General features: G+C 38.8%; 1 protein-coding gene across 2 annotated transcripts in view; it reads right to left on the bottom strand.

Moving 5' to 3' along the window:
- The window catches only part of INTU (inturned planar cell polarity protein), a 79,365-nt gene extending 67,444 nt beyond the window's left edge, over positions 1–11,921 (bottom strand). For both annotated transcript variants that reach the window (XM_005691271.3, XM_018061517.1), the window contains exon 1: positions 11,627–11,921. In XM_005691271.3, coding sequence (XP_005691328.2) covers positions 11,627–11,772 — 146 coding nt within the window. In that variant the 5' untranslated portion in view covers positions 11,773–11,921. The remainder of the gene's footprint in view (positions 1–11,626) is intronic.

Raw genomic sequence — 14,498 nt, 5'->3', positions numbered from 1 at the left:
GTACTAGAATTACAGTGATGAAAACATCAGTTCCCTCCCTTGTCCAGAGGAGAGGAGAAAGTGAGAAAGAGCTCAAGACAATACACATAGTCAGTGCAAAAGAGAGCTTATCCAGCTTGGCCAAGTTGAGGGTGGGATCAGGGAGACTTTCCAGTAGGGAGACCACAGAGGTGAGTTTTAAAGTGGCCAGGGAAGAGGGCTTGGGGGCTGAAGCAGAGGACGAGACGAGAAATCCAAACAAAAGTACCAGGATGAGCAAAGGCCTTGACGGGCAGTCTCCTTGGTCTATGTGGACAACCAGAGCCAGTCTGTGGCTGTCAGAGCGGAGTTGGTGAGCTGGGGAATGACAGGAGATGTGCAGTTCTAATTTTGTGAGGGACCCCCGCACAAGGTTTGGATTTTGTTGTGTAGGTAAGAGAGCATCAGTGAAGAGTTTTAGTAGAGGGTTTCCAAGTCAGATAACCTTTGAATAGCTCTACTTTGACAGGATGATAGAAGAAGTTGAGGTGGACAAAAATTCAAGGTAAGAGGCCATGCAGGGGACTGCTTCCACAGTCCAAGCAAATATGATAACTAAGGCAATGGGAGAGGAGATGGAAAGCAGGAAAAACATTTGAGAGACGCTTGAAAATCACCAGGATGTTGAGACTGATTAGATGTGATGCTGACTAGATTTCTAGTTAGCGACTGCACTTTCATGCATCCTTATATATATAGGCAGACTCATTTTAAATAAATGGGCATGTAATTATTGTACAGGTCATCCTCCCTTCCTACCTTTCACTGACATAAATGATGTTAAAATCTATGTACCACACAAGGCCTTGCTATATAGCACAAAGAACTATATTCAATATCCTGTAATGAATCAAAATGGAAAAGAATATGAAAAAGAATATAGATATATAACTACAACTGATTCACTTTGCTGTATACCAGAAACTAACATTATATAGATATATAACATTGTATATCAACTATACTTCAGTAAAAAAAATTCTGAAAATCTATGTTCTTATAACAATATAAAATATATAGGGAAATCTGCTACTGTTTGTTTTGAAAAAGTGACTGGAACCTATACATATGCACGTGCACACACCTGTATAATTTATCACTTAAAATCATGGTTTAGAAATCCCTAATGGCTACATTAAGGTATGTAGCATGAGGGAATTTGATTACTCACCTACTGATAAGCTTTACACTCACTTTTTTTGAGGGGGGTGCTCCTACGAACAACAATACAATAGCCGTCCTTTTACGTAGGGAAATATATATATGTACATACACACACGTATATATACTTGTGATATATATGTATATACATATATATTTTTATCCAAAGACTATAGCAATTCACATTTCCACCAGCAATGAATGAGATCCATTTTCTTAACCTCTAGATTTAAAAAATAATTCACTTTAAGCAGAATAATTTGCTTTTTAAAAAGAGGAAGAAATTTTTAAAAAGGGGATAAGAGGCAAAAATAAAGACAAGGAAATGACTGTAGTAAACTACAAGTGAAGACAAAACACAAAATAAAAGGAAAATGAACTGAGAAGTCACAGACCTTGGTTCAGACTGTTCTCTTGAGATTTTCACTTTTCTGAGCTTTAGTTTTTCTCTTCTAGTAAATGGATTCTAGCTATCTCACAGAGCTGTCATCAACAGCAAGTAAAATAATGTGTCTGGCACAGTTAAGGACAAATAAATGACAGTTCCAGTCCTCTTGCCCCACAGAGTCAGAACTGTGGAGAAATGTACACCTTTATTAGATATAGCTCTTGTATTTCTGCACTCTTCCAACCCCTAGCAGTAAATGAAGAGGTCTCCAACAATCTCTGCTAGGTTCCAGCTACGTGCTGGTGACACATGAACCAAAACTAGATACTGCCTTTAAGGCCACAGATCAGGATTCCCAGAAGGTTCCCTACTTTTGTGCATGCGTGCTAAGTTGCTTCAGTCAGGTCTGACTCTTTGCGACCCTATGGACTGTAGCCTGCCAGACTCCTCTATCCATGGGGGTTCTCCAGGCAAGAATACTGGAGTGGGTTGCCATGCCCTCCTCCAGGGAATCTTCCCAACTCATCTCCTGCAGCTTCCTGCATTGTAGGTAGACTTTACCACTGAGCCACAGGGAAAGCCCTCCTTATTTCCACTACAGGTTTTCCTATCACAAAAACGTCAAGAGTATAACTGATAAACATGCCAGAAAGTTTACAAAGGTGGAAAGACCATATTCTCAAACTAATTCTATTATAATGGATGAGGTGTACTAAAAACAACAATAAGAAGCCCCAACTTTTCATTGCAACTATTCATTAATAGTGAAATTAGTACTGTATGTAGATACACCCCACTCTAAGGGATGGAGCTTAGTCTTGCTTCCTCTTTAGTGTGGACTGGACTCAGAGATGAGCCTCCAAAGAAGAGAGCATGCAAAGTGAAATACAGCAACTTCACAGTGAAGAAATCTGGCAGTCACTACCTTAACCAAGTGCCTGAAGTTATGAAAAACAAGGAGGGACTGACGACCAGGGGAAAGTAGGGAGACATGACGACTAATGCCAGATGACACTCTGGATTGGATCTGGGAACCGAAAAAGGACTTAAGCAGAGGAATGGTGAAATCTGAATAAAGTCAGGAGTTTCGTTAATAGGACTGTACTAATGTTAATTTCTTAGTTTTGACAAACATGCCATATTTGTGTAAAAGTTTAACATCAGACAAAAACTGGGTGAAGAATTTACAGACACTCTTTGTACTACCTTTGCAACTTTTCTGTAAACATAAATTTATTTCAAAATAAAAGATTCATTTTTATGTCTACCAGTTTTAATTAAGATTTTTATGATATATGGGTCACAGTAATCAATATTAACATAAATATCCTTTCATCTCTTTTTCTGAGATCCTATGGTGCAAGCTGCAAAGCTGTTATTGTGCAAATGTCTTTCAATGAGATTCTTACTTTGTTTATTCTGCTTTGCTCTAAACAGAAATAACTGTGTATTTATAGTCGGCCTGCAAAGTTTGATGGCACATCAACTGGGTTCAAACTCTAAATGATGTGGTAAATATGGGCAGAGGCCTTCTTCCTAGAGAAAAACTTGCTAATCTGCAGATAATCTAGTTTGCTTACATAAGCTGTAACAGAAATATAGTAAAGAAAACAAACTTTAGATAATGCTAATGAGTTGCTCAATTATTGATGTATTCAAGAATTCCATGTTGATACTACATCTTTTTTTCTTCTTCTAAGTTATCAAATCTCTCAGATCCTTAACTGTGTTAATGTCAGCATTTTTCACCAAGTGAAATAGCATCACCATTTCCTTGCTCACCACAAGAACGAGAAAAACGTCATGAAACAGCCAGCCCTCACAGCACATTTCCTTAAGGAAAACAGATTTTGGCTACAATTTCAAACCTCTTACGTTATACTTTTTTCTTTTCAGTGGGAAAAGCACACGTGCTTTACCTAGGTAGCCAACACATGTAGCTATGTAGTTATACAGTACTAATAGGTACAGCAAGGCAAGTCTAGGGACAGAGAAAAACCACACAAAATAAAAGCAGCATGACAAATTATCATGGATTCTACCTGGGGCTTGGTTCAGTAAGGACTGGTCTGCGCAATGCTTTTCTGTGTTTTCATTTCTATGTCCTGTCTACCAGCAATATCTAAATTTTCATCTCCAAAGTCTTCTGCTTGTTTTCTAAAAGGAAACAATGATTTTAATGGATAAATCTGTGCTAGCTGTTATGGCAGCTTGAGAAGGTGGGGAACCTGAGGTGGGCTGATGGTGTTCCTTCCAGTCCAGCCACAACCACCACTGGAACAAATGTGAAGCACAACAGAGAAGAAGAGATGAGCCAGTGAACTTGTTGCATGAAACAACTCTTTACATCAGGGACACAACTCCACTGGAACTATGCTAATAATGACCCCATCCCCTATCCCAATACTTGAGCTAAACGGGGCAAGTCTACAGTGCACTAAGTTAAGGATATGATCTAACTCTGGCAGAACTGGAATCACAGACCAGCAAATCAGTTTCTGTTAGAACTTTACTGTGCTTTTAAAAGATGTCAGGTGGACAGACAGCTCTTCATCTAGCTCAAACACAAGCGCCAAAAGTGAGGAATGAAAACTGCTATAAAGAAAACAAGGGCTTCCCTGGAGGTTGAGCAGTAAAAGAATCTGCCTGCAATGGAGACGTGGGTTCGATCCCTGGGTAAGGAAGACTGCCTAGAGAAGGAAATGACAATCCCCTCCAGTATTCTTGCCTGGCAAATCCCACGGACAGGGGAGCTGGCCATGAGGTCGCAAATAGTCAGAAACTATTTAGTGATTAAACAACAACAACGCAGGAGAAAAACTGTTACTGGAGAAATCAAATCTTGTTATTGTTCAGTTGCTAAGTTGTGTATGACTCTGTGTGACCCCATAAACTGCAGCATGCTAGATTTCTCTGTTCTTCACTATCTCCTGGAGTTTGCTCAGATTCACATCCATTGAGTTGGTGACGTCATCGAACCATCTCATCCTCTGAGCCCTCTTCTCCTTTTGCCTTCAACCTTTCCAAGCATCAGGGTCTTTTCCAGTGGGCGGTTCTTCACATCAGGTGGCCAAAGTATTGGACCTTCAGCTTCGGCATCAGTCCTTCCAATGAATATTCAAGGTTGATTTCCTTTAGGATTGACTAGTTATATCTCCTTGCTGTCCAAGGGACTCTCAAGAGAATTCTTCAGCACCACAGTTCAAAAATATCAATTCTTTGGTGTTCAGCTTTCTTAATCGTCCAATTTTCACATCCATACATGACTACTGGAAAAACCATAGCTTTGACTATATGGACCTTTGTTGGCAAAGTAATGTCTCTGCTTTTTAATATGCTGCCTAGGTTGGTCATAGCTTTTCTTCCAAGGAACAAGCATCTTTTTATTTCAAGGCTGCAGTCCCCATCTGCAGTGATTTTGGAGCCCAAGAAAATAAAACCTGTCATTGCTTCCACTTCTGCCTCTTCTATTTGCCATGAAGTAATGGGGCCAGATGCCATAATCTTTTTTAATGTTGAGTTTCAAGCCAGCTTTTTCACTCTCCTCTTTCATCCTCATCAAGAGGCTCTTTATTTCTTTTTCACTTTCTGCCATTAGAGTGTCATCATCTGCATATCTGAAGTTGTTGGTATTTCTCCTGGCAATCTTGATTCCAGCTTGTAATCCATCCAGCTTGGCATTCTGCATGATGTACTCTGCATATAAGTTAAATAAGCAGGGTGACAATATACAGCCATGATGTACTCCTTCCCAATTTTGAATCAGTTAGCTGTCTGGTTCTTGACCTGCATACAGGCTTCTCAGGAGACAGGTAAGGTGGTCTGGTATTCCCATCTCTTTAAGAATTTTCCACAGTTTGTTGTGATCCACAACTAAGTCTCAGTTCAGTTCAGTCGCTCAGTTGTGTCCGACTCTTTGCGACCCCATGCATCGCAGCACGCCAGGCCTCCCTGTCCATCACCAACTCCCGGAGTTCACTCAGACTCACGTCCATCAAGTCAGCGATGCCATCCAGCCATCTCATTCTCTGTCGTCACCTTCTCCTCCTGCCCCCAATCCCTCCCAGCATCAGAGTCTTTTCCAATGAGTCAACTCTTTGCATGAGGTGGCCAAAGTACTAGAGTTTCAGCTTTAGCATCATTCCTTCCAAAGAAATCCCAGGGCTGATCTTCAGAATGGACCGGTTGGATCTCCTTGCAGTCCAAGGACCTCTCAAGAGTCTTCTCCAACACCACAGTTCAAAAGCATCAATTCTTTGGCGGTCTCTCTTCTTCACAGTCCAACTGTCACAGCCATACATGACCACAGGAAAAACCATAGCCTTGACTAGACGGACCTTAGTCGGCAAAGTAGTGTCTCTGCTTTTGAATATACTATCTAGGTTGGTCATAACTTTTCTTCCAAGGAGTAAGCATCTTTTAATTTCATGGCTGCAATCACCATCTGCAGTGATTTTGGAGCCCCCAAAAATAAAGGATCAATTAAGGTTCCAGGAGAAAGCAGCACTTAAATGGGACCTTGAATGATGATGACAAGTAGAGACAGAAAGAAAAGGTATTTCAAACAGAGAGAACAAAGTACGTACAAAGTGTAGGAGGAGTGAAAGAACATTGTAGGACTGAGAATGGGTAACCATTTCAGTGTAGTAATACTATGCACGAAATTCTTATGTTCCCCCAGAATTCATATTTTGAACACTACCCCCCAACGCAATGGTATCAGGAGGTGGGGTCCTTGGGATGTAATTAGAATTAGATAAGGTCACAGGGTGGAGCCCTCATGAATGGAATTAATGCCCTTAGAAGAGCCACAGGGAACTTGTTTCTCCTCTCTACTATGTGAGAATACAATGAGAATGTGCAGTCTGTAACTTGGAAGAGGGCCCTCACCAGAACTTGGCCATGTTGATATCCTGACCTTGGACTTCCAGTCTCCAGAGCTGTGAGAAATAAATTTCTACTGTTTATATACCACTCAGTTTAGGATTTTTTTTTCTTTTTTGCTATGCTACATGGCTTGTGGGATCTTGGTTCTCTAACTAGGGAGAATCTGTGCCCCTGCAGTGGAAGCATGGAGTCCTAACCACTGGACCACCAGGGAATTCCCTAGGATGTTTTTTAATTAGTGGCCAGAGCTAAGGCAAGTAGGAATAAAGGTGACTTAAAGGAAGATCATCAAAGATGGGTCTGAGAGGCTAAAGAACAGATCTAAAATAGCTTTAAAAAGCATCCTAAGGAATCTGGAATTTATTTGGGAGGACATCAAGCTTTTGAGTAGAAAAATGACTCAATAGATTTTTCTTTTTTAGAGCAGTGTCAGGTTCACAGCAAAATTGAGCTGAAGGTACAGCAACTTTTCATATACTCCCTCCCCATGACATGCATGACCTCCTCCACTATCAACATCCTTCACCAGCATGGCTCATTTATTACAATTGATAAACTCATGATCATAATCACCCCAAATCCACAATTTACGTTACTGTTTATTCTTGGTGTTGTACAATCTACAGGTTTAGACAAATGTATGATGCCATGTATCATCCAACCACTATATAGCATCACACATAGTAGTTACACTGCCCTAACACAATTATTCTAATATTTCCAATTTTAAAATAAAAGTTAAAAAAGACGAAGGCCCATAAAGTTTCCCAGTTACCAGGAAGATAGTTTTTATGTTAAAGAAAAGCATGTCTTTTCTAAGGCAGCCACACAAAGATTTCATTTCCAAAGAGACAGAAATGCTTATACATTCAGCCTTTATTTTCTCTTTAAGTGTTTGCCCCTTAGAATATAGCGCTCTTGAGACATCTTGTAAAGTAATAAGTTACAACCAAGAATTAATTCTGAATTCCTAAAAACCAGAGAAAACTTGATGAAATTAAAATGTCAACACTTTCGGGTTTTCGGAACCCTACTCTTAATCCAGTACTTATTACACTGAACCAAAATGCCTCTTGTAATAATCTGCTGAAAAAAGTATTTTGACATTGCAAATATGCTATGGATACTAACAAAATTAGTCAAAGTTTCAGTTATTTCAGGCTACATTATAAGAAATTTCATTGTAATCGAAGTGGTTGAATTCTTTGAACAATACAGTCTGCAGTGATCAAACCTGAAATATTAGATAAGTTTTTTAATCTCAGCTTTCTTTTCCTGATCATAAGGATGATCTGGTTAAGCACAAGGATAGCTACTTCATTTAAGCTGGCTTTGTTGGTAATATTCATGCTTGTGTTTAATTATACTTTTGATCCAAACTGCTACACTGTATCTTTTTGTAATAGGTTCTCTACAAGAAAAATAATTTAGAACTATAGTTTAGAAAGTAAACACAGTCAGCTGTATGGAAGAAAGACAGAAAACAGGAGAAATTAGAAGCACCCGGACCAGTTATAAGGCTACTCCACTGGTATAAGGGACAGGCGAACCATTTAAGTAAGGTGGTGCCTGTGAGAAGGGGAAGGAGGTGGTAGGTGGATATTAGAAAAGCAAGTCAACAGGATTGGAGACTTATCAGATCTGAAGACCTGAGTAAAAAGAGAGTGAGGTCAGCAAATGAGATGGGCAACACTAGTGGAGAAACAAGGCAGACAGTGAATTCTCTTCAATATGCTGAGATGGAGATGGTGGCAGAGAATTACCATATCTTATCATAAGCCTAGCTACATACTGTTTTGACTTTTTAATTGATGTAATTTGATAAAAGAAAAAAGAAAAGAGAAGTCAAGGTTCCGAGTAGGAGAGAAAAAGGAAAATATTGCACTAGACTGGATATTATTAACAATATATTGCACCATAACTCTGAATGAAACATTTTGATTCTTCAATTAGCACCTTCCCACATTAAAACCCAAGAAAAAGACAAATTTTGATATATCCAAGGAATCCTATTCAGAAATAAAAAGGAAAGAACTACATATAAGTAACAAAATGAATCTCAAAATAATTATGCTCAATCCTATTCAGAAATAAATGGAGGCCTATTCTGAAATAAAAAGGAGAAAACTACATTTAGGCAACAATATGAATGAGCCTCAGAATAAGTATGCAGAGTAGAAGAAGCTAGACAAAAAAGAGAGTCCATACTGTATGATTTCATTTTTATAAAACTCTGGAAATACAAACTCATCTATCACTACAGAAAGCAGATAAGTGGTTGTAAGGAGTGAGGCAGGCATGAGTAGTATTGGGGAGGCACACAGGGAAACTTCTGGAAGACAAGGATATGTTCATTATCTTGGCAGATGTATACGTGTCAAAACTTATCAAATCGTACACTTTAAATATTTAAGATTTATTATATGTCAGTTACACTTCAATAAAGATGTTAAAATATCCCAGAAAAGAAATGTAAAGGACATATTTCTCGTCTCCCGTCATTCTTATTTTCAGTGGACATTCCTCAGCTTTTTATAGCTTAACTCTCTTTCTAAAGTATCCTTTTTTCTCCCCATCAAAGTTTTAAAACTCACAACAATAAACAATTCACTTTGAAAAAATCAAAACTCTAGGTCAATTTTATGAGAACTGGTAACTTTGGCCAACACAAACCAATGTGGCTTCAATGAGTTGGATAACTGTAAACCAAAGCAAAGAAACACGGAGTTATTGCAAGTAAATGTATTTCTGTCATTTCAGGACTGAAAACTAGTCAATGGTTCCCTCAACCCAACCCACCCTCCAGTATTATCTCTGAAGCTTCCTCAGGGACTAAGCCAATATGCCAGGTTAGGAGGTACTACACTAATTTAAAAATTTCCTCTTGTAAGTACCTATTAAAAGTACTATAACCAGAATGTACCTTAAAGACATCTCTAAAATATGATAAACTTATCAATTCTGTATTGACAATAACTTGCAGCTCAAATTGGTTTTCAGTTTGAAAGCATGTCAGAAACAATGACAATTTCCAGAAAGAATATGCAGAAATTAACTGGAACCTTGAAAGTTCAGAACACTTTATGTGAATCAGTAAGTGGCATAACTTCCTTAATAACCTCCATGTAGGCAATGAAAGACAACAAGCAATTCATGTCTTAGCTTTGATGAGAAAGCTTAGGTTCACATCCCTACATCTTTGATCCACATGTTCCAGTGTACTGTCCAAGCGGGGAAGGCCATCGCTTGCACTGGTGACTCTGCACCTTAGGGAGGTAAATATCATAAGGAAAAAACAGACAGAAGCCTACCTGGTCAGGTCAGTATATCAACTCGTACGTTCTAAACACCAAGAAATGACAGCCATAAAAACTGTATCTTGGTGGGACTTCAAATACAGACCAGCTAAACAGTTTACCTTCGAGATTTCCTGTAGTCTTATTATTAGGATGTTAAAGATACTGGGACATATGGAGTGATCAGGAAATGACTGATACAGAAAATTTAAAGGCCATTAAAGAAAAAACTAAAATATAATACATATATACATGTATTCAGAATCACACTGCTGCTGCTAAGTCACTTCAGTCGTGTCCGACTCTGTGAGACTCCATAGATGGCAGCCCACCAGGCTTCTCTGTCCCTGGGATTCTCTAGGCAAGAATACTGGAGTGGGTTGCCATTTCCTTCTCTAACGCATGCATGCATGTTAAGTTGCTCCAGTCCTGTCCAACTCTCTGAATCAGAAAATGCTTTGAAATAACACGTTTTCTAACACAAGGTACTTAGCTTGCTCACTTCCCATGTAACAGGGCTAGCTCATTTATTTATTCATCAAAATCAACACACCCCCTTTGAAAACAGGTCTTCTAAATTTCTCCACTGACAACACTCAACTGTGTGACCTTAAGAAAATTATAGATGCTCTCTGGACTAAAAGAGTGTGATTCTACGATGTAGAGAAACCAAGAGTTTGAATCTCACATTGTCTATGGCTCCAATAGCAAGACCAAAGAAGGTTCCACATAATCCATACTTCCTTCAAGCAGCCTGGCTTGACAGCCATGAATTTTTAAACTATTTTTTAAATGACCACAGTAGAAGATTACACAAAGTGTTTGATATCCTTTAATTTGCTCAAGTGTTCCAGAATATAATCTGTCCTCACTAAGCCTTTAGAACACATTTAAGCAGCCAGTAGTGATGGTTTTCTCCTCCTGCTTTTTAAAGATAATGATAAAAATGTTTTATATACCTATGGGTGAAAATAACTGCCAAGTAACTGATACTCTTAAATACACAGTATATACTCCTGTTATGTTTAAATACATATAAAATGTCATTCTAAGAATGACTATATATGGCAGTCACTGATTGATGCTTTGGCACCAGAACAGTTTCATAGCTAGTTGTTTCAAGCAAACACTAATTACTTTAATTGACCTTTTCAAAAAGTTCTCAATCCATAGCAGTAAGGAATAAATGCCTTCAAAACTGAAGCAGCACTGGGTACTGTGAACAAAAATAACTGCATCATTTTTAGGGATTAAAAAAGTAGAAAATAATACTTAAGATACTCTGCATTTAAAAATTACATTATGACACAAAACAGAAAACAAGAAAACCATGTAAGTTCATAGGAAAATACAGCAGAAATACCCCCCCCCAAAGCTAAAATACAGCAGAAATACCCCCCAAAAGTTGAGAGGTTGTTCTCAATGGTGAGGCTAGGGTTGATCTACTTTCTTTCATATATCTATTCAGTTTTATAACGGCAGAAAAACCTACGTAATTTAAATAGTTGACCAAACGCAGACGGTGTCCCTTCATTCTAAATACTGATTAAAGTCACAAAGATCATGACACCAAAGCAAGAAGACACTGCGACAGAACAGAATTTTGTGAACACTCTAGCAGATTATACTGATATATTACAAAACTCACCAAAGAGACCCTCCTCCTTAAAACCTACAATAACAAAGAATGTACAGTAACAGTCATTTCGGCTCACATTCTCGCACAGCTGAAACCTGGTGCAAATAATCCCCACTTATTATAGAACCTCAAACACTTATTCTCTACCACGCCAACACTCTCGAAGTCTCCCCAACCCACGTGTACACTTTCGGGACAGAAAGGATGGATTTAATTGTCCCTCTTCGAGAACCTTACTTAGAGTCTGTACTCGTCGGGGAGTATGAACCCGAGTCGCTGACCGGATCTTCAGGATCATAATCCTCATCTTCTTCTTGTGAAGAAGGGTCTCCAGGAAGTCCCTCTGGGCTCCGAACCGAACCGCACAACGGCAGAGACGCCATCAGCAGGGATGCCGCCGCTACAAGTAGAGTAATTCAAACCCCGCATCTACTGCTTGCCGGCGCCGCCATATTGCCTCCTCTCGTGAAACGACCGGGGCCACGTGACCACCAATCCTCAGCTGCAATTGGTGGCAGCTCAGGTTGCCAGGGAGACGGGGAAGCTTCTGGGCGAGAACTGAGACCCCCCCCCCCCGCCCCGAAAGGAGCCAATGAACTAAAATTTCTAGGACATCCGGGAAGAATGGAAGAAGCTAAAACTTAACCACTTACGCCCCGCTAAAGACTCTCATTTGGAACAGCTTAACCTGTTAAAACTAGTGGAGGCCCACTGGGTTTTTTCTTTTTCTTGCAGTTTGCACTTTGTTGCTACGCCGAACGGCTGTCCAAAACCTTAGATGGGCTCCGCCTGGGTTTCCCTAGAGTAAAGGAAACTACCCTCTACGTCTCTGTACGTGCTTGGAATAGACGCTTTTAAGCAATGCCATGTAGGTGTTAATGTAAACATGCGCCATTATTTCTTTGGTTTTCTTATTGTTTCACAGAAGTAAATATTTTCATAGTTCTCCCAAGCAGATGTTGTTGAGGTGCTTCAAATTGGTACCAATATTGTGAAATCCACTGCGTGTTCATTTTCTAACTGAAAATTTTATAATTTGATGTGTTCTAATCACTGAAGTTGGAAGTGTACACAGGTAAAATTTACTTGTCTTTTGCGAATACTTGCATCAACTATTTTTGGAATGTACAAAATAATAGCATTTATTTAGATTCGGCCATTGCTCTAATTACTTGTTCATAGGTATATGAATATACATGAACTAAATTTCTCTATACTAAAATAAGGAAACTGAAGCTTAGAGAGGTGTTATTCATCTGGCTTATGGTCACACGGGTAGCAGGAGACAAAGCCAACAAGAGCCGAAGTCATTAACCGTTAGATTATCCTTACTCCTCAGCACCCAGTAATTCAACTATTCAGCTCAGTTCAGTCCCTCAGTCGTGTCCAACTCTTTGTGACCCCATGAATCGCTGCAAGCCAGGCCTCCCTGTCCATCACCAACTCCCAGAGTTTACCCAAACTCATGTCCATTGAGTTGGTGATGCCATCCAGCCACTTCATCCTCTGTCGTCCCCTTCTCCTCCTGCCCCCAATCCCTCCCACCATCAGGGTCTTTTCCATTAGAGATCAGTAATTCAGTATTAGAGATCTATTCTAAGAAAATAAGAGCTGCAAATAAAATTTATAAAACTTATAAAAATAAAAAGCTGAAAGCAAGCTTAATGTTCAGCAAAAGGGTAAAATTTAAATGTCTTTAAAGTATGATGAATATTATGATGTTAATAGAAATGTTTTCAAAAGCAATGCATGGGAAAATGTTCCTATTATAGCCGTTAATTTTTTTAAAAAGATCTTAATGTTATTTTATGATCTCAATGGATGAGGTCTGGGGATTCAACTTAAACAATATGAGTAGATGGAAGAGACTGAAAGATGAATGTGCAATTTATAACGTATAATGTACTATGATAAATACAGAGTTCTAATGGAATACCCAAAGGAAAACAAACTTGGGACATGTAGGGCCACAGCAGATTTCTTAGAGGAAGGCTTAACTTATCTTGTCATTACAGAATATTATGTTCTAAACAGTGAAGAGTAGTTAAAGATGAGTCATCCCATAGCCCAGAGAGATATAGGCATATATATTGCCCAAAAGTACCTGGGCAGTAGCCATTACATATTTAAACTTTCAAGCTGCAATTTAGTTTCATTTGTCACATTAAATTATGTATATTTGAATATCCTAAGTTTAATGGTTTTATTTGTATTGATTTCTAAATTTGCTTTTTAATAATTTTTAACTAGCTATTGAATTTTGTTTTGCAGGTTATTTGTATTAATTTATAAAATTGTTTTTATCTTATGAAAGAGCTGTAAAGCACAAAGCTTACACCTGCTTATTTTAAATTATAGTAAAGTTTGTCATCCCTGGAAATCTGTAAGTCTTTCCTGAAAAGAGAAGTCCACATACCACAAATATTAGAAAACAGGGGACTAAACTAGGGGATAAATGGGTAAAGGGATGATAACAGAAAGAGATGGCACCTAAGGAACAGATGGAGAGATATGACCTTGCTTAACACCTCTTCTCTGCTGCTGGTACCCAGAGGAGAATGCAGGTGTGGATGCTGACTTGCCAGTGTCACTCAGGAGGCTAAGGCAGTCTCCATGTGATGGTGTTTATCTTCTCTAGTAGTTAGAAGACAATCTTGTCAGGTAAAAGTGATGGGGAAAGTAATGGGGTCAGAAGCCTCAAGAGAGTGGAGTCAGGAAAGAAAAGAAACATTTCCATCAATATTGAGTACCCACCCCCCAAAATAAAGGTGTATTACTTTTAAAATTAGAGATACTATTAAAAGGTGGAACTGCTATAATAGTTATATTATGTTTCATCTTAAAACATTCATATTCTCACCACAATCCCTAAGATTCCATTCTAAAATTAAAATGCTTTCAGTGCCTCTTTAATAAAGTTAGACTTTCCTCATTTTAAAAGCACCTTATTGGAAGTTTAAAAAAAAAAAGACATTTTAAATTTTAACAAAGGCGCTAGTGGTAAAGAATCCACCTACTAATGCAGGAGACATAAGAGACACAGGTTCGATCCCGGGGTTGGGAAGATGCCCTGGAGGAGGAAATGGCAACCCACTTCAGTATTCTTGCC

The sequence above is a fragment of the Capra hircus genome, chromosome 17 (genome assembly GCF_001704415.2).
Source record: "Capra hircus breed San Clemente chromosome 17, ASM170441v1, whole genome shotgun sequence".
NCBI lineage: Eukaryota > Metazoa > Chordata > Mammalia > Artiodactyla > Bovidae > Capra > Capra hircus.
The sequence above is the reverse complement of the archived record's forward strand: the minus strand, read 5'-3'. Positions and strand labels throughout refer to the sequence as shown.